At 40.1% G+C, this 24,142-nt stretch overlaps 1 protein-coding gene across 2 annotated transcripts in view; it reads left to right on the forward strand.

Moving 5' to 3' along the window:
* Window positions 1–19,394, forward strand: part of fam168a (family with sequence similarity 168 member A) — a 46,390-nt gene extending 26,996 nt beyond the window's left edge. The window contains exons 2-8 of one of the 2 annotated variants that reach the window (XM_085379700.1): window positions 3,183–3,290; window positions 3,926–4,017; window positions 7,675–7,752; window positions 12,025–12,170; window positions 12,946–13,132; window positions 13,698–13,824; window positions 19,358–19,394. In XM_085379700.1, the coding sequence (XP_085235826.1) occupies window positions 3,229–3,290; window positions 3,926–4,017; window positions 7,675–7,752; window positions 12,025–12,170; window positions 12,946–13,132; window positions 13,698–13,810 (678 nt within the window). In that variant the 5' untranslated portion in view covers window positions 3,183–3,228 and the 3' untranslated portion in view covers window positions 13,811–13,824; window positions 19,358–19,394. Of the gene's footprint in view, window positions 1–3,182; window positions 3,291–3,925; window positions 4,018–7,674; window positions 7,753–12,024; window positions 12,171–12,945; window positions 13,133–13,697; window positions 13,825–14,064; window positions 18,123–19,357 lie in introns of those variants that run through there. The other variant, XM_085379699.1, reaches the window with a different exon arrangement.
* Window positions 19,395–24,142: the final 4,748 nt, after the last annotated feature.

Below are 24,142 nucleotides of genomic sequence, written 5' to 3' on the forward strand. Positions count from 1 at the left end.
TCATCACCTCCCCCCGAAAACAAATGGAGGCATGGTTGGACACTCCTACTCACCACATGCATTTCTGCAGTCCTCTGTTTCTTGTGCACACCCTCATTATGATGCATTGTCCAGCCGCTCTTGTTCTCCCGTTTTAACTTTTCATCACCTTTTTCTGCATTCACATGGGTGCAGTGAAACAGATGAACACACCCGTTTCTCACTCCTCTATTCATTCAGAGCTGTAATTGTGTACGTGTGTGTTTTGAGGACAGGCCCCTCAGGGATGGTTTGTCTATGTGTTAATATATAAAAGGTTTTGACCTTTATATAGTATTACTGATTAATACTCTTACATGGCCTGCTGTACCTTTTCATTTGATTTTAGTTTTTTTCATTAAAAGGCCTGTTAACCCAAATATTGAGAACTTGAACAAAACTGGCTTGTTTGTGGTTTCTTCTTTTAATTAAGAATTTTTTTGAGGAAAGACATTCGTTTTTCTTTGTGCTTTGGTAGCAATCTGTTGTGTTCAATCATATGAATTGTCCTTAATTTAACCTTGATGCACGTTTTTATCTTGGACTATAATTTGTGACAATTTTTCAGTTTCCTTTTTACTTCTGTTGATTCACACATTGAAATTCGTAGCATTACTTTAATATATTTTTAGCATCTTAACAGGATACAAAATGGGAGAATGTTAGGTAAAATGATCACACACTACTTCAGTAATGTTGATGTCCGGGCTCTCCAGAGGCCCATACATGACTGACAATGTTCTATCTTGTGTGTTTTTCTATCCAGGTTTGTTTTCACTGCGTTGGCAGTGTGTTTGGGATCTTTGCCATGCTGCAAAATTAAGCTTTTTTTTCCTTGTGGGTCAAAATCTGATGATACTTTTCTGTGTTGATAATTGGATCAATTTTAACAAGAAATGCAGCTCCACACCACGACATGGCTTTCACCGTTTTTTTACAGATGGATGTAGAGAGTTAATACCTGTCTCCTGACCTCCTCCGTAGACACTGATTATGGTTTTGATTCATCACTGCATTCCCTTCCTAGAGAATGGCTGCTTGACAGCTGCCCGATGCATCTCCTGTATCATATAAGTCCTGCATCAGGTCTTATACGATGCTGGATACATGTATATGACTTTAAGATATTGTTCATCGGCTGTAGATAATTCTTTAGCTCCTCCTTCCATTTTTCCATTTTTCTCAGTATTTTCTAATAGCTCTTTAGGAATCATGTTGTTGGTGAAAAAATGCCGTCTTGGGCTGTGTTATCTTTGTTTTGTTTTTTTCATAAGTTCAACCAAAGAAATGGGAACAAAGGAAGTGTTTTACTGGCAGGCTAGTAACAAAGTGCCTCAAGATAGAATTTTAGAAGTGATTTGTTGCTAAGTTGTCTGTGTGTAAACGCATTGCTTCATCCCTCGAGTTACGTGCCTTTTTTAAGCTTGAATGATTCATATGTCCGCGTTAAATAGTTTAACAACAACAAATAATTTCTCTGATCGAAAATGAGTGAAAAAGTAGCCAATGTACCAAGAAAAGGTTTGAAAGTTCTTCAGAAAGCCTGGAAAACTATTACCAAGATCACTTTAAAAAAATTATAACAAAATCTGGCTCCCTGGAAGCAAATTACAAAAGAAAAGAGGGTGGTGCAAGGTTTTTGCACAGTACTTTAGTGTAACCGGGTTTGCACGTATCTCTGTACACGTAATTCTGCTACAATCAAAGTGTTGTTTTGCATGCAGAGGTACTGATTAACTGAGGTAGAGAAGGCTAATGATAAATTAAACGAAGTGCAGTGAAGAGAAAAAGGAAGGTGCCAGTAGGTTAATCAATTCCCCTGACACATTCTTTAGCTATGAGACATGAGTTTCAGTAATGAAGCACGGCTTGCATATCACCACTTTTGTTGTCTTGCACACCCACAGACACACAGGTTCATGTTATTTTTTTTGGGGGAGGATGAGCATGTATTTTTAAAGGGGATTCGCACACAAAACAACTGAAAAGCAACCTCACCCACGTGTTTTGTGCTTGCATTTATTTGTCTGCGTTTTGGGGTGTTTTGACGTCAGTGCTATTTTACAAAGCACCGGCATGCTTCCTTGGCTAATCTGAAGTGTCACTTGGTGCCGTTTGGCATCACCATGTTACAGCGTATGCCCAGCTCTTATGACACCAACGCAATAATCGTGTAAAGGGTTTGTGTTTTGTCAGTTGTTAACTGTCCATGAAGCAGAAGCTCAGGATGGAACAGTGCAAACTGAAGTCGCACACGTAATACATTTTGATAGGTTTTTTATACGGCGACTGGGTGAGGGATGTGCTGTGTTTAGAGGGATCACCACGTAACATCCAACACAGTGTTTTATGGGCCCGCACTCAAAACCACAATGCACCACTCTGATCCCTGCCATCACATGCCAAGTCCGAAATTTCAAAGAGAAGGGGGGTTAAAATCAACACAAGCTACACATGAACTCATATAACACACAGCCCGCGCACACCTTTCCTCTCTTCAGTTATTGCTCAGCCGTTTCACTCTGTGTTTGTGCAGCTCTCTTATAATTCTGGATCACGCTTACTCTTGGCTCGGTGCAAAACTCAGCTTGGTACCCCCCCCCCACCCCAGTACCGTTGTGTTGCTTTTCCACTTGCACCTTTCACTGGATGTGCTGTGCTTTTCCATTGGCTGTGTTGATGTTGAGCTTTGCTTCTTGTACTTGTCGTTCTGAACAGGACATCACATATGTACATGCAAGTCCATATTCATTTTTCACTCTCCTTTGGGACACGCATTGTAAAGTTTATGCAAATTTCCACAATTTCTTTTTGTACATGTACAATGACAATAAAGGGCTATTCTATTCTATTAACACCCATATTAATAATCTCCAAGCACCTCTGGAAACTGCTTCACTTGCACACACCTTAAAACTGAGAGAAGTTATCACACATCCTTTTTTTAATCCATGCTGTATCGAGCACATTAAAGACACAATGTTAACACAAACACTCACTCAGACATGGTCCTGATCACTGTCTCCCTTGCTGCTATCACTAACCATTTGCTGTTGCACTGGTGCTTGCTTTTTTTCTTTATTATTATTTTGCTGTTTTTCTTTTAATTAATTTTTTTCCCTTGTGTTCATTGTAATCATGACCTCTCGCTGTTTTAATTTCAGATTTGCATATCCACTTCCACTCCTTCCTCATTTGCATACAGCAAGAATGGCGAGCGGGCATCCCACAGACAAATTCAGTTTCATGTATCAACCAGACACGCACAAGAGGTACGGGGCACGCATGCACACACACTTACATGCGCACACACACACGAAATTTCGTAGGCCTGTATTCACAATGAGCAGGTAAGTGGAAATGAAGAGCGTGCACTTGAAGTCTTCTACGGTGTGGAGAAGGATGCCTTATGGGTCATTATCTGGCACCTTCAGCCCGACCATTTTCCCCAATCTGAATTGATTACTGGCCCCGTGTCTGAAAAACCCAGAAGGTAGCGCCTTGTTGGTGCAGTGGTGGGAAAATAAGGCAGGTAGCAGCATTGAACCAAAGCGTTCTTTTTCAATTGATCCAAGCATTCTTGTGCCTTTGAGTCAGAACTTGTGCATTTTTCTTTTAAATCCAAGCAGTCTGTGTTTTTAAGTCCATACTTATATTGAGCCTGCTTTGAGGTTGGGGAGTCGCAGGGCTTGATTTTGTTGCATGCCAGCAAAATCCTTCAGCTGGATGCCGCTTTAAGAATCTGACTCTGGGATTATGCGTGTGGTGAGTGTGCTTGATAATGGTAACAATTTTCTTTCCAGTTTACATGGCTTATGTCTCTTTTCCCTTCCATTTTCCCCTCCTTGTCTTTTCTTAACTCTCTCTCTTCTGTTTTCCACTTTTTCTGTTTCTTTCTCTCTCCTAGTAAGAACAGGTTATCTTCAGCTATGAATCCAGTCTACAGCCCTGTCCAGCCTGGAACTCCATATGGAAACCCCAAGAATATGGCCTTCACAGGTAAGATGGCAGACCTGTACGTCTGTGGACGTCTTCAATACTGAATACCGAGGTTTAAGCCAGTTGAGATATGCCTAACAGAGTTCTGATAGGACAGAAATGCTAATATGACATTGTATTCAAGTTTGTGCAAAAAAACATTGTTTCTATTAACATCCCTACCAGTGACTCCAGCAATCAATTATGCAGTACAGTAAAAAATCGAATTATATTCTCTCTTGTATATACACTTACTGGGCACTTTATAATAGAACTTGTTTAGCTGCTTTTTTTTTTTTTTTTTTTTTTAAACAATGACTACATGTCATTGTTAGGATAACCTGTTGAAGTTCAAACAAAGCATCACAATGGATGATTTAAGTAACTTTGAACATGGTGTGGTTGTTTGTGCAGTCTGAGTATTTCAGAAGCTGCTGATCTACTGGGATTTCCCCACACAACCATCTCTCACGTTTACAGAGAATAGACATTTGGCATCAACAAGACATGAACAGTGCCTCCACAGCCACCAAATCTCAGTCTTGTAGAGCATCTTTTGGGATGCGGTGTAACAGGATTGCATCATGGACGTGCAGCTGACAAAATTGCAGCAACTTTGTGATGCTGTCATATCCATATGGGTCAAAACCTGAATGTTTCGTTGTTGAATCTGTGCTACAAATGCAAAGGGAGCAAAGTGCACCTAATAAAGTGCCCAAGGAAGTGAGTTTGCAAGAAGAGATAAAAGGAAAGAGACAAAAATATAGGCCATTGTTAATCTTGGGCCTCAAAGGTTATAATAGTTATAAACAGAGGTGTGGACTCGAGTCACATGACTTGGACTCGAGTCAGACTCGAGTCATTAATTTTATGACTTTAGACTTGACTTGAAAAAATGTTCTAAGACTTGTGACTTGACTTGGACTTTTACACCAAACCGGTTTACTTGAAAAGACTTGATATTTTACCCCAAATATAAAATCTAACATGCATATTATATAGAGATTGAAAATGTGACGTCATTCACGGGTAGAACCGCAAAGGATTCTGGGAACTCGTGGCAAGCGGTACTAGCGCACGCAGGCTTTCAATTAAAATCAGTTATACAGCGATAAAAAGAAACACAAAAATGTCAAGAAGCTGTTGTATTATTAACTGCAATAGCCGGTCACATGACAGCCACGGGAAGCCGACGGGTAAAGAGATCGTTTTTATCGGATTACGTCGTTGAAGAGAAATTGTTCGAGCCATGTTTCCGAAGTAACAAAGAGGCGACGGATGGCCTGGATTGCAGCCATTCAAAGATCAAATATAACGTCCCAGAACACTCCAGCTCACAGGTTAGTCTGCTCCAAGCATTTCCACAAAGGTCAGTCTGCTGTTGTAGTTAACATAATTGGTGATATAGGTTACAAGCAAGTCTGGCGCTGAACAGAAATGGTCGCGCTATGCTCCTGTGTTTATTGTGCATAAATAGTGAATTGTCCTGACACAATATTGCATTTCGCTTCTGTTATTATGGTACATTGACAAAAACATACTTTTATTCACAGGATAAAACAGTTGTTTTGTATCACTGTCCAGTACGATTACAGCATACAATATTATTGTCACTGCTACATTTCTGTGATGCTACCAGAAATTATTTCCACTACTAATTAATTACCATTGAGCTCAAAGGTCCTATTAATAAACGGTTAACGAATGTGTATTTATGAAGACGATTTGTGAGACTGGTAAACTTATGATACGTACGATGGTCTTTCGTTCTACACGGTGCATTTCAAGGTCCTGCACCCATCCGTCGGTAAACTGTACCTGGGCTTGTTGCAGTGACCGGAAGTTACTAAACTTCATGAGTGTATGCACTCACTCCAAGAACCGTATAATTATAAATGTGCATATAAATATGCTACGATGAGATAGCTGACTTCATCTAACTAGCAAATGTTTTCCAGGCTACGTTGGTGATGCAGTTTTTTTTAATATGTATGATATTTTTGTCATGCGATTTTAAAGCCGGTCCTACAACCGCATCCAAGAATAACATGCAGCTTATCTCAGAACTGTCGGTGAAAATTATTCTTGGAGCTAGGTTTAATTGAGCTGCATTTTAAAGAGGTGCAATTTCACAATTTGTGTATATTTTCTAAGTTCACTATTTTGTCATGTGTTGAGAAAAACACAGATTTAAAAATTACATGGTCTAATATTTACATTTAGCATAACTGCAACATGCTTTTTTTCGGGTTTTTTTTAAAGACTCGAAAGGACTTGAAATTCAAAATTTCAGACTTGTGACTTGACTCGGACTTTTACACCAGTGACTTGAGACTCGACTCTGACTTGCCTGACATTACTTGAGACTTGACTTGAGACTTGAGGATAAAGACTTGAGACTTACTTGAGACTTGCAAAACAATGACTTGGTCCCACTTCTGGTTATAAAGTTATAGTATACTGAAGTGAAAGCTACTGATCTATATATATTTTTAAGATGGATTCAGTTAAAGGGGAAAATCCAACTTGTGGTGTTAAAGTTGGATCGTAGCATGCATGTTTAACTGGAGTGTAGCAACATCTGTTGTGTTAATGTGTCATCTGATTCAGGACTCTTTAATTGGTGCTTATGATGAACTGGCAAGAAGCTGTTTCTTTAATATAACACTGAATTGTAGTGTAAATGCAGATTTTGCCACTTTTTTTTTTTCCTTCAAAAAAGGTGAGAAATTTAAAAAAAAAAAAAGTTTATTTTAAATCTTCATGATTTCTGTTTGGTTTTGTTTTTTTCCTGACCAGAAACACATCCTCCAAATCTGAAATAAAAACAATGAAGATTGATGACTTACTATTTTCTGATTTTTCCGGAACCAATCTGTAAATTTTTGAGTGCTCATTATGCTATGCTTTAATTTTATGCATGCGTGTGTCTGCTGTGTTGTTAAATTAAAAAGTATTCTTTGCATTAGCATGAACGAAATAAACACGGGATGTTGTGTGATCGTGATTAACATCTCGACCGTCTTATAACTGCGTTTATTGGAACTGTTACATCCGACCGTATCTCAACCTACAGCAGCCAAAGCTCGATATAGCGCAGGCTCACGGCTACAGAACAGATCTGCGAGACTGTCTGCCAATAATAGCAAAGAGTGAGGAGAGAACAGCACTTAGCTCGCTTACACTCCCTCTCTTCACTCTGTGCTGCTTTTCCCCCCCCTTTTACTTCCATCGTCTTTGTCTCGCCCTGTCGAACCTGCACCTTTTTATAAGGAGAAGCTTTTTCGCAGGTCAGATTGACTTTTTGTTCGCTCGACACGTAATTTATGACGCACGGGAGGATGCGTGGTGCATGCGTGCGTGCATCCCTCGCACGTGTCTGCAGGCATTGCTAATGTTTCTGAATTTGTCTCTCCTCCCACACCATATTGGCAGGTGTGTCCCGTCTGCCAAATTAGTGTATGTAAGACGCATTCAGCCAACTGTGTTATTGGTGCAGACATTTTTTTAATGAGCGCCATCTGTGCACATCCTGCTTCAAACCAAATACTCCCCTACCTGTGTGTCTGTGTGAATAAGTGAGCGGGTTGGGGAAAGGAGGGGGACTTCAGTTGTGCGTCCCCTCTGCTTGATGTTAAGGTTTCTAATATTTTCTGTCTCGCCTGTGGCGTCTTGCAGGCTATCCAGGGGGGTATCCTGCTACAGCTCCTACCTACACCAACCTGTACCAAACAGGCAGTCCTGGGTATCCACCAGGTAAGCTCTACCCTCCTCCCCATACACAGAGAGCTCATATTTAACAAGGTAATATCTTGGGAGAAATTGTCAGTTTAGAGTAATTTTCAGAGTTAATTAGGGGCTCTTTCTCTTTTTCTAAGAAGAATAAAGGATAATTGCACTACAAGGAACCATTGAAGTTTGTGTGCACGATGCAAGACACACACTGATGAATTCAGACAAATCATTATCATGCAGCTACAAGTATTAAGCTACTAGACTGTTTTCTTCTGCCTGCCTTTGCTGGGTTGATTTATTTGCCTGGTTCTGCCAGAGGTTTCTTCATGTTAAAAGGGTTTTTTTTCCTTCCCCCCTATGAGCGAGCAGTTAGTGAGAAGTTTGTTGGTTTTTACTCTGTATTATTCTAGGGTCTCACCTCATAATATAAAGCACCTCAAGGCGACTGTTATTGTGATTTGGTGCTATATAAATGAAAATGAATTGAATTGAATACAAGATTAGAATAGTTAAAACATGAGAAACGATTTATATTAAGGCAAAGCAACGCAGAATGGAAAATAGACAAATGCTTTTACAAATAATTTCTGTCATGCTTCATTTGGCTCCCGAGTAAGTAACAGTAACATCGACCAGGCTCAAAATACAAGGCGGCCACATCACATCCACATGGTTGTGATTGTTTAAAAACACTAATGATTTTATCAACTTGGGAAAGTAAAGTAAAATACAAAATATGGAGAACATATATGTAGTTTTAGTAGTTTAGTAAAAAAAAAAAGGTATTCTAAGTTGCCCGATGAACTACTGAAGGGCATGTTTACTGAGACTCTGAATGTCTACATGACTGTGTGTGCATTAAGTCAACACGACAGTCTCACACCAGTTTATTAAAAGCTTGTGACTTTTCAATTTTTTTTTGTTCCTGACCACAGTTTCCTCATATCTACATGTAAACAAAGTAGAAGATTTTTTTGTTTTGTTCTAAGAGAACTACATGACTACATTTTTGCCACTCATGCTATTTTTAATTCAGTTTTATTTATATAAAATCAGTTCATCACAACAGCAGCCAAGAGGCGCTTTAACTTCCTTAATAAAACTGCTCTGTTAAGTTTAGCCAGTAAAAGCACTTCAACCATTGTTTGGGTCAAACTACAACCGCTGCCCCTTTTTTCTTTTTCTTTTTTTAAAGACTTGTTGGTTGTCAGGGTGATGCGTCCTCGCTGAAAGCCTCACGACAGCATACGAGCTACAGGCTGCTCAAAGCATAATTCCAACTGAAATACAAGAATTTAAGAGGAATGCTGACTTTAATGGCAAAAAATGTGACAATTCATGTCCGTGTGAATAAAATAAAATTTAAAAAAAGTCTTTTCTCTCGTTTTACCACGAGACCAAGCTGGTTAGGAGTGGTTACGCCCACACGCAGAGTGAAGCAGCACAAAGGAGAGAAACTAACATGACTTAAAATGACAGCAAGATTACAGGAGAGAACCTCACACTGAGGTGGAGTTAAATGGGTACATAAATTCACAAGCCTTCTTTTCCTAGCATACGTGCTTTTTCATCCCTGCATTGGTGAATTTGAGTCCAGTGCTATTACTGTTCCTAGTTTGCTCGTTGTGAATTCTGCCGTGATGCAGAAATGATCATTAAAAACTCAGAACCGAGTGTTTGTGAAATGCCTTGAAAAGCCTGAACAAACTGCGCCTCCAATTTATCTTAATAATTTTCAGAAATGTTTTTATCTTTCTGATGAGTAATCTGTAACCGCGCAGTCTGGCAGCTGAGTAATGTGATGGTGTGAAATGAAAGTTAGTCAGTGTTAAGGTTAAGGTTGTCTAACACTTAATGTATTGAATAAATTACACACTGATGACATTTTAATTTAAAGAGGATCCATCACTGCTACTGCGGCACTGCAGCGCTGCGTAGAGATGCAATGAGTTTGTCCGTTTATGATGCGTGTTTAACCTAAAGCAAATACAGTTTCCTACATATTTAATGGTTATCAGAGTCACGTGCGGTTACAATTAAGTTACGAACCAAACCATGCTCATAAAAATTGACGGAGCATTACCATCACTCATGCAGTTACAATGTTGTTTAGAGCTGCACACAGACTCGAGTCGTTTAAAGGCAATATGAATTAAGTGATGATCTCAGCCTAAAGGGGCATTAATGGCGAAGGAGTGGGAAGCTAGCCAGTAGCAGCTGCTAGTGCCCATATAGCAGCAAATGCGTGCTCTGTTGGGGTTCATTGTGTGGTCCCCTCAGCAGATGGGACTACAGTTGTGCTTTCCTGATATGCATGTATAGATGGTTTAGGTTTGGTGATTGCAGGCTTTCTTGTAGTCCAAGCGTAAGAAAAAAAACATTTATTACATTGTTTGAAAGCATTAAATTCATCGTTCTGCTCATTCGGGATATCAATTTTTCAATCTTGTGCAGATTTGTGGTAATAAAGGTAATTATACAGTAATGCAATTTGATCTGATTGGGGGTAGGCGAGGAAGGAAGTCAACAAGGATTGTTCAACGTTGAGCAATTAAATAAAAAGATTTAAAAAAAAAAAATAACCAAAAGAGTAGGAATGGTGAAATGAATGGGACTGATAATGAGCTCAGGGAAAAATAAATAAATGATTTGTAGTGTCAGCAAGATGTTTTTATTTAATGGAGTCTTTGAACACATGCATTGTTACTGAATTCAGAGATAATGATGTGTTTTTATAACAGCAGTAAAGATGTGATATATAATCATGCAAGAATCTATTAATTGCTTTAAATTTTGATTAAAGTACCTTTCAGAAAAAAAATGCTACTGGACGTATGGATTAAATTTAATTTCCTCAGCAGGGAGCGAAGATAGCGACTGAAATTGTTTTCTATTGTCTTAAATATTGAGTGTGGTACTCGAGCAGAGAGGGTGGGGGTTGTACTTTTCATCTGTGCCGCTTTTGAAGCTTCCTCCCCTTGTTCCCTCCCTGAGTTTGTTTTCCGTCTTTTGGAAGTCTAACCAAATATCAGGTATGCTTTGGCAAAGCTCTGTCAGCTTTGTTCCAGCCGAAACCCGAGACTCATTATCAGGGTTGTTTTGGTTTGGGTTTTTTTTTGTTGTTTTTGTTTTGTTTTTGTTTTTGTGTGTGTGTGTGTGTGTGTGTGCTTGACTGCAGATATCTTACCCTTTACTCCACAGTGGTTAATTTATGGGGAAATTAAAATGTTTAGATTTTGTATCAGTGACAACAATGAATCGGCCAGACAAGCCAGCCTCCGTCTGATTAGAAAACGTGTCTTGGTCATTATTTCTCAAGACCGCTGAGGAGACAAAGTGTTTTCTATCAGCAGGGCTTTTGTGTGATTGTCACGCACCATTGTCCTTTAATGCCCTGCATGCATGTTAGTGCAAAGAATGAATGTGAGAGCATGTGTGTGTGTGTGTACACACACACACACACACACACACACACACACACACAGACTTTTAGCCACAGAGCAGCGCCAGCATCTCTTTGTTCCCTTGTCCTTGTGTGAGAAAAGTGCTTTCATAAGCTCCACAGCAGCAGCAACTAGCTAGTAGCATGTTTGACCTTCAGGCTCCTCCAGGTGGCGGCTCAGAGGTACTACACCCCCAGAGATCAGAGCGGACATGAATGCAGCGGTCTGAGCCAGATTCCTTTACTGTCCCCAACGTCATGCTTTTCATCCAGTGACGTAGCGTCAGCTACAGGGGGGATACTATGTGAAATGATGTTGCAGCTCTGCTGTGGTTGTTGGTTTCAGCGTATACTGCAGAATATAATCTGTGAAAAAAAACCTGAAAATACCTCACATACAGTCAGTAGATGGCTTTTTCAATACACAGTGCAAAGCCCCTATCTTCAAAGCTCGTGCTTAAGCTGGATAAATATACATAAACTCTCAGCTTTATTGTTTCGATATTCAAATCCCATCAAAAGATGGCAGTCGTCCCCATCTGGTGGATTTTATAGGAAATGCAAATAATGAGATGTGAGGATGAGTGCTAAAAGGGTGAGTCTGTACTCTCTTTGGTTGCTGCTGCTCCCCCTAAACATAGAAACACACACAACAATGAAATGTTTAAGGTATAGAGTTACTCATAAAAACCCAGTGTGAGAGCTCAACTGACTAAAGACAGTGTGGAGAATTCAATCTCATTATTCTGTGTTATTGACGTGTAAATAAGAAACTCTCCTAGATTTAAGAAGACCTCTTCTTGGTGAGCTGGTAAATTTATGTTGTATTTCTCTTTTCTTTCGTTGTATAGGATATACTCCAGCAGGAACTCCATACAAAGTGCCCCCCACTCAGTCAAATGGAGCCCCTCCTCCTTATACTCCGACCCCTACCCCGTACCCGACAGCTATGTACCCCATCCGCAGTGCCTACCCTCAGCAGAACCTATACACACAGGTGAGGATGTCTGGAGTGAGTGGAAAATGTTGATGGGGTTTGTTGCTGCAGCTGCTCGGCTGCCATAACCGTTTAACGCAGCCACTCCAGTAAATACATTTGTGCTGCCTGCTCAGTCTGCGTCGTTTTACTCTGTATTAAAAACAATTAGGCGAAGCGTTTGTGACAGTAAATGGTCTGTCACATGGCTGTTGATTCTCCTCGTTTAAATTCAGAGCACTTATCATGTTCATAGGTAGCTTCTGTTCTGCAGAATTGGACTGTTGAGTGAAAAGCGCATTTCTCCAGCCTACAGGGACACTGTTTGGATACAGAACATGTCACTCTCTACCATCAGCGAGGGCTAAAGAACCCTCTCTTTATTTTCTAATGTCCTTAGACAACCGTGACCTGGATGAATGAAAACACAGACATTTGACGTTGGCTGATTTTTGTTATGGCACACTTTAGCCGGTAGTAACACGCTTGGTTATCCAAAAATGCGGGGAAATAAACATTCGCTATTATTAAATTAGAAAACCGATTGAATTGAACTTGGTTTTGAGATTCAGTCGCACACAATAAAACAACAATAAGGCAATCATGTTGTTGTTTTGTAATTTGGTGCTTTGAAAAGTGCAGTGGAAAGAAGAGACGGCTTCAATTTCTGTCCATTTCAAAGTATTGTGTTTCAGTCTGTTTTGCTTGTTCTTGTAATGCAAAATCACTTGAAGAAGTTTCTTCTGCTAAGATGTTTTGTAATCATTGAAGGTTTTCCGATGTTTTGTCCTGACAGGGAGCGTACTACACCCAGCCAGTGTTTGCCGCTCAGCCACATGTGATCCATCACACCACCGTGGTGCAGCCTAACAGCATCCCCTCCACAGCCCTCTACCCGGCCCCTGTCCCTGTACCTGCTCCTCGCAACAACGGCATGGCTGCCATGGGGATGGTAGCTGGGACAACCATGGCCATGAGCGCAGGTATGAAAGCAACTGTGAACTCTTTCCATGTGGGCCTAATATGGTACCAACATAATAACTGTTCTTCACTCTCGACCATAATTTGTGATGGCTCTACTGGAGGAGACACAAATCCCTTTGGAGCTGTGTCAGGAGGGCATCTGATGTGTTTTTTTGTAGTAATCTTATTATTACGGCACTGATGAAAGCTTTTGAATTTGTTTGCTTAAAAAAAGCTGTAGCATTAATTAAAGGATCGTTTTCTTCATCTTTGCCCCCCGAGAAGGTAAAGAAAAATGAAAATGTGTGATTTTGTTGCCTACCTGTGATGGGTGAAAGTGCAATAGCCCTGATAGTATCTGTGAAGATGGTGCAGGCCAATGCGTGTTGGTGTATTTTAAATGTTTTTAGCAAAGACCCTTTGTTACCTTTTTAGTCCTACCTTAAGTCCCTGGACTTAAAAAAACATTTTATTCTTTATTTTATTGCCTTTTTGCTGCAAAAAAACAAAAAGAAGTGCATGATTGGTAGATGCAGCTCAGGTACAAATTGATTTTGCATCCTTGGTGGTGTTTTCTTTGTGTAGGGACTCTGCTGACAACGCCACAACACCCCCCAATTGGAGCACACCCAGTTACTGTGCCAACCTACAGGCCCCAAGGGACACCTGGGTACAGCTACGTACCGCCTCACTGGTAGAGCCCATCCATCATGTAAGTATCTCCCCTCCTGATGTTTCAGATCCTCCTCTTTAAGATGTTTCTGTGCTCCATCTGGTGGTTCCTCCTTTTCTTCCCCTCCTCTCCACCTTTTCCTTTCCTCATCTCATCCCCGTCTCTCTCGACTTTAACAAACTGCGCTGCCTCGCCATTTTTTTCCCCTTCTTCCCTCAGAGGTCTGAGGCAGTCTTAACTCAATCACCTATGTGTTCCTCTGCTTTTCTTTCCCACCAGATCTGGAGTCCACCATCGTATGCAACTGCTCGAATCTTACCGCGAGCTCCCGTCAGTAATCACGGGAACTCTGCATCTGTCTGCAAGAACAAACCTAAAGTGCAACAGCCACTTTACTATCATTGTTATTATGCGACATTCTCTAACATTTTTACAAAAGCTGCTTTTTCTTTGTTTTCTTTTTCTTTTTTCCTTTTCATCTGCCAACCAATCATTATCTTATTTTGTATTGTTATTTTATTTCATTTCCTCATTTTCCTTTGCTGTGTCTGTCATTGGAACTCCAGAAGGACTCTTGACCAATCACGGGTGTCGAGCGCTCCTGTTACTGTGTTGTGCTGGTGTGTGTATGTGTGCGTGTGCGTGTGTGTGTGTGTGTGTGTGTGTGTGTGTGTGTGTGTGTGTGTGTGTGTGTTTCTGCCTGCTGCAACTCAGCTGGCTGGAGAATATTGGGCACTTATTCTTCTTCATCTCCATTGGTCACAAAGACTTATTGACTTATGCTGCCAAATTTTTTAATGACTAGATATCAGCACAGGGTTTCAACACAACTAGGATTTTAGTTTTACAGATTGTTGATTTTTAATGTTCCTTCTTTTTGCTACACTCAGATGAGTTACCTTACTTTGCAGTCTCTCCCCCCAAATTCTTCCTCATCCTTTTTCAGTTTGATCTCGGTCGTCTTCCAGTGTAGCTGTGTCCAGCAGTAGTTTGTCATCCCGGTTGTTACGCCTCCATAGGAGTGCTATGAGCACTGACCAGCCATCACCTGTAATGCTACGCGTCACATTTTTTGTCTGCTTTAGCATTGTACCTAGTACAAACATCATGCTACATACTATGCAGGCTAGTATGTTGTAACACTATCAAAATTTTATCCTAGCTATAGAGGACGTTCCTGGGTGGTTTGGGTCATGTCAGCTTTCTTTCTGTGGTTAGAGTAGGTAAGTACATTTAAAACCTTAAAAAAATACAGCTATACTAACAGTGACAACAGCTTGGACGGTCGTGCACACTTTCTGACACACACACACACACACACACACACACACACACACACAGGGGCTCCTGTTGTGTTTTGGGAAACACCGTCACTTAGTGGCGCTTATTGTACAGTACCTCCAGTTATGTTTTAGCTGGTGGACACACACACACGCACACACACGCACACATGGATTTCTGGGGTGTGCATGGGAGACACAGCCAGCAGTGATGGAGTTTAAAGGGATCGGTGGTGATGTCGGAGGAGAGCCGGAAGGAATGAGAACAGTAGACAAGATGACATATTCACAGCTGTCATCTTAAGGCACAAGAGAGTTAAGTTTGTTACTCGCCTGCAAGGAGGTGCACAAACAGACGGCTCTTTTGTGCTGCATGTGATGCACATTGATTTTTCTCACTGTGAATATATCATCTCGTCCTCCTCCTTCCATTTTCCAGACGAGGACTAATAACCAAACGGCCTGCAGATGAGAGCCCAGACTATTGAATTTTTTTATTAAATAATGGGCCTGTCAGATAAATATCATTGGATAGATGAATAGAATTCAATCTAGTCCATCCGTCTAAATGTTATGCACATCACAGCCTTCTGATTGGACGCAGTCTGTTAATAATCTGTTCAGCATATAAGGTCCATGTTGCAGCACGGCTTTTTAGTCATGTAGCTTGAAGTGCCCAGTTACGCTTGTATTCACAATTATTTTTTCCACTTCATTGATTTTAAAGTTAAACAAATTAAAAACAACAACAACAACATGTTTTTTTTAGTCACACATTAGTTCCCACAGTGCTTCAGCAACTTTGTCATTCTCTCTCCGAAACACTCGGTTTTGGCTCCTGGCTCTTGAAATCTTCACTGTACCCAGACTGTATAAAAGATGGATGGATACTGTGATGTCTCATGTTTGTTTAAGCCCCATTTTGCAAAAGAATGGATGTTACAAGGAGTCGTGGGTCTGACTGGGAAACTGTATTTTATTGGTTTTTGATTGGCAAGTCATTAGCCCATGGGCAAGCAAATAATCATCATTTTAAAAAAATAAAAAAATAAATAAAATCACCAAGATTTACAGAACAGACTTTTTTGTTCAGTGTGACTCAAAGTGAGTTGATGAGCCTGTGAACTTCTTTAGGACCACAAGTGTTTTTGCAGCCACAGCTATCGCCATCTGCTGGTCTTTAGATAGAATGCAGATTTAAAGGAGTTTGACAATCAAACTTGGTCACATTCATAACTGGATGCTCCTCTAAGAGCCATCAAATACTAACAAACTTTTAGCTTCAGCCAGATTTTCTCATCTCTGAACTTTAATGTCAGGAAATTGAAAATATGACAGTCTTGTTAGATGTTTTTGTGGAATTATTTCACCCATTTCTTCTTGTGTTTTTATGTTAGAAAGAAGAACTTTATTGGTAATTTGTCTACAGTCAAATACAATACAGATCGAGTAAATATTTATACCTGTGCGCCATGCTAAAATGAAACATGTAGGGTTCATTATTGTTGTGGAGACAAATGTAATTCAGCAGAAACTGATCATTTTGTACAAGAACTCAACAAAAAGGTCATAATAGGCGAGTAGGTGGGGTGTTTGTTTGTTTTTTCACTTCTTGGTTTCTAGGCCAAGATTATGGCTGTTACATAGTGACATAGATATGTAACACAAGAAGAGCCTGGGCTACAGCCAAAGCATTTCCATGGCAGTGTTTTCAGGGAGAGAATGACTCCATTCGGTGAGAACATTGGGCTATGTAAGCAAATCTAAACACAGATACGTAATAGCGGCACTTTAAGTCTTTGTGTATTGGTCCTCGTCAGTGTGGGGTAGTCGTGATCGTGGTGGGATTTACTTTTAGGTGAGGCCTGTGGCATTTTTTCAGGATTTACAAGAAGAAAAAAGCTCAAAGGAGAACTTCACATTCCTGTGAGGGTAGATTGGTCTTTTAAAAAAAGCATTTAGCGCACGGGTATGTGGATGAAGTGGTTTGATATTGCAATAAAATAAGAGGGGAATGCCTCCAACTTTAACGTACAGTAATTATTTTATCAGCATTTTGAATTGATTTTCTTTTTTGGGGGGGTTTAAATAAACAAATGCATATTGTTGTAATCTCTAAATATGGATTCAAGGCTCCGTATGCAGCCGCCTTTCAATAATTATTACAGTTACTGCTAAGAAAAGTAGACATATCAAATTTTTTTGAAGTATTGAATAACATTGTGAGGAAATATTGCACAACATAAGACAAAAAAAAGAAACTTGACTATACTACTATAATTTAATGCTAAGTAACAGGTACCTAGACTTTGTAGTGCAAGACGGAGGAAGAAGCAATTTATATCCTAATTAAAAATAAAACAATAAGGTCGAGTGTTTGAGGTATTCTTAGTCCAGATGTTTGTACACTAGTATGTTAATTCTCAAGAAAATATCGCATAATTCCGCTGTCGGAAGAAAAGCGCCTACGTTTGGGCCCCGTTTTTAAAGCGACTCTTGTATTTTAGCCGATATCAAGTGGGTGTTTTTAGCATGAGAGTGAGGAAATGACGCCGCTTAAGGATCTTGTACATTTTAATTTAAAGCTGGTGAAACTTCACAAGTTCACAAACTACATTTTCTTGCGACAGCAGTGATGTTACTCCATTAGGATTTATTTAACCAACCACTACTTTTTGTCAGTATTTCTCAGTTAAATCTTGTTTCCTTTCTTCTTCTTCTTTCCCTATGGTCAATTGAGCATAATGGGTATGCATAATATTCAGGTGTATTTCACTATAGCATTGGATTTCTAAGTTTAAAAAACATGCAGTATATTTATACAGCAAGTGGTACAGTAATGTATTTCTAGCTAAGCATGGTTGCATCAGTGTGGCAGCTACTGTTTGTGCTTTTAATATATATATATATATATTATTTTTTGTTTTTGTTTTACCTCTTCTGCATCTGTCCGCTTCATATCCGTTTCTATAGGAGGGAGTGGAGTTCACACAAGGTCTTTACATAAAACTGTGGGATTTCTTATCACCAGATTCCCATTGAAATTACAGACGTTACGATATGTTACAAAAAAAAGCTAAAAAAGAGGATCGGTGACAGAACTGAAATGGATGCCTTTAGAATCAGTTTTCCTTTTTTTCTGTCCGTTTCTGTTTTGTGGGTTCAAAGAATTGTATTGAATGATGTCTTGAAAACCCTCAGCCTCTGTGCCCTTTGTTCTGTGCCATATTTCACCAGTTGTTGTTCGATAAATATTACTTTGTTCTCCTAAGTGGTGAATTCTGAGTCCTCGTTGCGTCTGGCTTCATGTGAATCTGTTTAGTTTTGGGGTTTTTTCCCATATTGCTGTCCTGTTTCTCACGCTGTTGATGCATATTGTCTGCCTGACTCTTAACTTTTGCTCCTCTCCTCTCTGGGTTTACCCCCGTTTTCACTTTGTGCCCACTCGGCATTCCATTACACATCTGGTTTCATCACATTCAGGGATGCAAAATGATGTCGGATCATATATTGTTTCCTCCCGTCTTCACTCTTAGCACTTGTTTTTTGTTTTTGTTTTAACTCTCATACCTTTCTGTGCCAACCTGCCTAAAGTTTGCATCCCTCACCTCCCCGTCTGAACTGCAGAAGCGATGGTTGTTACATCGACGCCTTTTTAAACACTAGATGTCGCTGGTGACAAAGTCTAATGTGGCATCTGTGTCTGATGGCTTTGAGCCTTTTTAATCATTTGCATGTAAAACTCACAATTAAATGTCACCTTTGAACACTTTCTCAAATTGCTGTAGGTTTATTGGGAGATAGTTTTAGATGTCTGGACAACCAGAACATCACTAAAAATACAGACCTGTATTTTTGACCTTTTTTTTTGATTGTGGAACAAAGTTCAAAAACAAATTATTTTGTTTTAATGTGGAGACCCAGTGAAGAGGCTGGGAACAGTTTCAGTTTTGTTTAGTTTTTTTCCAGAGTGATGAAACTGCTTCCTCATTTCACTCCATTCCTTGTTTCATTTATTTCAATTTGCACTTAAGTGAAAATGGGCAGTTGCACACTTTGCAGCGTGAGGGGGGCGGGTGTGCAAACTTGTCTTAACCGTGACTCTGCTTCACCGCGTCATCCGTCAACCTGTAGATTTCCAAACCTTTTTTGCTTTTATTTTCTTTCTTTTTTTTATCTTGACAGTGAAAATGTGACTAGAAGCATTTCATAACACCTATCCTCTCTTCCATTTCCCCTCCCCTTCTCTCTCTTTTTTTTTTTTTTTGTTGTTTTTTGTTTTTGCCTTGCAGTTGCAAAGTCTTAGTTTTTCACAAGTATAAACTAAAACACTACTATCAAAGTGAATAGTAGGCTCTTAAATGTCTTCAATGTTCTGCCGCAGCTTTTTAATTTCAACTTGTCAGAGATATCTCTTAGTTTGATTTGACACTAAATGTGATGCAAAAAGTGGAAATTCCTTGTCTTCCAAAAAAAACAACAAAAAAACAAAAGAAGAAGAAAAAAAAAACTGCTTGCATCCCTCTGGATCAAGTACGATGAACAACCCCATCTTTGGAAGTTTTAGTTTGGTACCCAGTTTGCACATGCTATGGTATATCTGTTACCGTAAGGTTGTGTTTGAAACTGAAGCCCAACGTCTGTTCAGCGTTGAGAGAAGTGAATTGTATGTTAGCTATTTGGTCCAGAGTGAAGGACCTGCGTCAGGCTTGTGATATGAAGTGTAAATCTGTTTTCTTTTTTTTTTTCTTTTTTAAATTTCCTCTTTTTTTTTCTTTTTTTTTTATTATTGTTTTTTTTTTTTTTGTTGTTGAGGGTTTTGTTTTGTTTTGTTTTTTTAAAAGATCAGTTAGTGATCTTAGTACTATAACTAAGCCAAGTTTGTAATTGTATATTTACTGTAAAATGTAGAACATTGAATAACTATTAAAATTTTCCTATAAAAGGAAGACTTATTGTGTGTGTGTGGCCTTTTTTTTCCTGGTTGTGTTGTCATGATATAATTTTTTTTTATTGTTGGGTATATTTTATAAAACACTGTTTTTTGAGATTCATCAAAATATGCACAAAGAGAGAAATCAAGTCATAAACCCTCACCTAATTCTAGTGTTTTATTCATCATAACTTTAGCAGGTCTTAACATTACGTAAGTACAACCTCAGATGAAAGCCATAAAACTACGTACGCCCTTACTGATTCTATAGTAATTAGGAGGGTAATTAACTGCCACATGCTTCTAATCAAGTCCACTCATCAAATATGAGCACAACTATAAACGCAGAAGTTTTGGCAGTTTGCTGGCCTGAAGCATTTAGGTGTGTCACAACAGTGCCAAGCAGGAAAGATGGCAGCAATGGAAGCAATTGTTGCTGTGTGTTAGTCTGGGAAGAGTTTTAACGTCATTTCCCAACAATGTTTTTTTTTTTTTTTTTTTCTTTTTTTTTTTCTTTGCCGCCTGTCCCATTTGGTTCTTTAGCCATCAGAATTGTTGTCTGAAGACCAACAAGGATACCCAATGGATTTACTTTGCCAAATGGATCATCGTGGCATTGCCGTATTGGTCCATTTGGTCGATCTTTGTTTTTATTATTTATTATATTTTATTTTCAGATGTTACAGACGGGACAGACATGAGTGAGAGATAGGAAAGGGAGAAAGAAAGAGGAAGGAAAGGAAAAACAGAAGGGGAGAGGGACAGTGAGAAAGGGGGGGAGAAAAAAAATAAAAATCTCCTGGATCACCTGTTGAGAGAAGAATAGAAAACAAGCAAAAAAAGACAAAAAAAAACAAAGCAACATACTAAACACAACACCATCGCATTAATCTAGCTAAGTGTAAACAGCAGTAAATACTAAATATTCAATGTTGTTGTGCAGCACGCAGGACAGATGTGCTTCGAAGTAGCAGCCAAGAAAGGTGTAATTTGGGTCTACGAGCAGTGAACACCCGTGTGCATACCTGTGTGGATCAGCATGCTTGTATTCCAAAGGCTTCTCCATGTAACGATCTGCTAGGGAGTGTGGGGGGGCCACAGCCCCGTCCTCCAGGGTGTGAAGCAGGTATGGAGGAGATCAAAACTCCAGACATCCAGAGGCCCCCAGAACACAAGAAACCATGGAAGACCAACAGAGGGGCAGCCGCGCCACTGTTCCAGTAAGAGCTGAGGAGAGTCCCAGATGAGGGTTCACTCAGCAGCCGCGGAGCAGAAGCCAGGGGGAGTTGCAGTGACGCGCCCGTGAGCTCCGCCGGCCGCCAGCTGTGCCTGAGTGACCGAGCCCCAGGCCGAGAGGCCGGGGGCACCCCACCCCCGAAGGGGCCCGAGCGAGCCCCAGGCTCCAGGCCCCGATAAGCGGCCGCCAAGGAGTGAGCCGGTGTGTACCTGGACGCCCACCCCCAGACACAAGGAACCACCAACGCACCGACACCTGATGGAGTCCGCCACCGGCAGGGGAAGTGGTGGTAGGTGGAGATAGGCCTCCAAACCTTGGAGGGCCTGAGGTGTCCCCAGAGAGGTGGCGTCTGATACCCAGCCTGACATATAGACACAGACATACAGGCACACACAGACACAAACATCCATTCCCCCCCCCCTCATGCTCTCATATGCACTCACTCCACACTCAACCAACGTGGAGACAGACATAAAGAGACGCTGTACACACAATCACACTCCCCAAGCGTACTCTACAAACCGGGTCTAGGTACCCTTGCCCCTGGAGGGGGGAACTGCACCCAGACCCAGGTGGTGTTTCCCAACAATGTTAAGTCCATCATTCACAAGCGCAAAACATTCAAGACAGTTGCAAGTCTTTCCAGTCCCAGCAAATTCACTACTTCCAGTTTTCCAAAACCCCATAAACCACAAAATGCTCAATTAAAAAACAAAAGCAGAACAAAAACAAATTGTATGTGAAAAAATGTTTATCTTGTGTATGCAGATTGCAGGCAGTGAGCAAGAGCTTCTTCATTTAGAATGAGTATGATTTATGAATTGGAGAAGTGAAGTGCAGATGTTTGGTCTTAATGCACAAATTTCTCATACCAGCTGTCAAGCACAGTGGTGGAGAGGTGATGATTTGGGCTTGCTGGGCACCTTCATTATTTCAACCATGAACTTCTCTGTAAACCAAAGTATTCTAAAGTCAAATATGAGGCAACTTAAGCCAGCTAAAGCTTGGCTTAAGTTAGGAGATGGAGCAGAACAATGACGCATCAACAAATGCCTGCAAAACCTCAATGAACTGAAGCAACATTATTATATCCCCCATGATAATCTTAGAGGCTGATTGGCTTAGTTATTGCTAGAGGTGGTTGTACAAGTTGTTGTATTATGGGATGCACTCAGTTTTTCACACACTGCTGCATTTTAACCTAAAATGCTAAATAAATGCGTTACAGGTCATGTGTTGTTCATCTGATCGTTCATCACCAGATCGTTTTTTCTCGTACGTCCTGTTGTATCACACCTTACAACTAAAAGAGGGTGTGTTTTCTTTATGACTGTATTTCTCTGCATGTCCAGGCAGACAAAAAGAAGGAAAAAAAACCCCACCTGCTTATGTTTCTGGAAATTTTCTCCTAAATTGGAGTAATGGGTGACGATCTAGCTCGCTTTGTTGTACTAAGCTCTGGGTGTGACGTTTTCTAGCTGTAGATGTCTGCATGTGAACAAAACTAATCTTTGTCTTACTATACTTCCCATTTCTATTGTGTAACTCCTCAAGTTAAAAATGGAAATGCACAAAATTGTAGCCATAATAGCAAATAGTGCATTGTACCTTCTGTTTTTATCATTAATTTCTCCTTTTCGTTTTGTCTTGATGCTTTTTTCCCCCTCCCACAAAAGTACCTTCAAAAAAGTGGAAGAATGAGGATGCGTTATTTCCCGTGTAGCAAAAAAAAAAAAAAAAAAGAGAGAGTGAAAGAATACTCAACTCTTTCACTTCTCTGTAAGCCCACAGAGATCTGACTGGCTTGAGCAATACAACCACCAGTCAGGCGTGCACTGAGCAAACACTGACACCTCTTTTATGCACAATGCCCCACCAAACACACACACAAGGCCTTGAGTAATAAGTGCACAAGGGGGAAAAAAAGATGTGTCAAAATATATTTGGGCTTTAATGGTAATGATCACGGTGGCCATTGCAAATCCAAATAACTGATGCCTTATTAGGAATGTTGATTCCATCTTCCTCTGCATGGACCTTTGCAGGATTGAGCAACAATCCAGAGAAAGTGGAGTGGAGATTTGTCACAGCTTTGTCTCTCCTCTTCCTGGAGAGAAACACTTGCATACTTGTCTCACGCATGCATTTATGAGTTTCTTTATTTATCACTATTTATTAAGGGAAGAAAGATGTCAGAACATACTTGGATTCTAAGTTTCCAAGATTCCCCCGGTCATAAATTGTGAATTAACTTAAATTAACCACACTTTATGAGAACTTGAGTTTAATTTCACTTGCCATATCCATGTCTGATTATTGCCAGACCTGTAAAATCAAGAAATCATTGAAACAGAACCTGCCTGACAAAGTGAGGTGGGCTAAAAAAAAAAATCTTAAAAAGCAGAAAACTGTCCTACAGTCTTTAAGAAATGAAGTCAGTGTTGTCTGTTAGTCCAGAAATGTGTACAAAGCCACTTCTACGTCTTTGGGAGTCCAGCAAATCAAAGTGAGAGGCTTTATCAACACATGGAGAAAACCTGGAACAGTGGTGAACTTTGACTCCACCCATCAAGGAGACATCTAAAATACATCTAAAGAACTGCAGACCTTACTCATTAGTTGTTACTCTGACAGTTAAGGTGAGTTCTTAACTCAACAATAAGAAGGAGACTAGGAACTTGAACTTTGGTGGTAATGCTCTAGGGCTGCTTTGATGCTTCAGACCTGGATGACTTGCTGTAATTGATGGAACCATGAATTCCGCTCTCTCGACCAAAGTTCCTCCACAGCTGTGTGAAAGTCCCATTGCCAGTTATCACAATTTTTTTTAAGGTTATCTTTGTCTAATATTAAAATCTGATTGACAATCCGAAACATGTATATGTGACAAATATGCAAAACACTAAG

The sequence above is a fragment of the Rhamphochromis longiceps genome, linkage group LG14 (assembly GCF_057381845.1).
Source record: "Rhamphochromis longiceps isolate RC_006_pf linkage group LG14, R_longiceps_female_GT1.1, whole genome shotgun sequence".
Lineage (NCBI taxonomy): Eukaryota > Metazoa > Chordata > Actinopteri > Cichliformes > Cichlidae > Rhamphochromis > Rhamphochromis longiceps.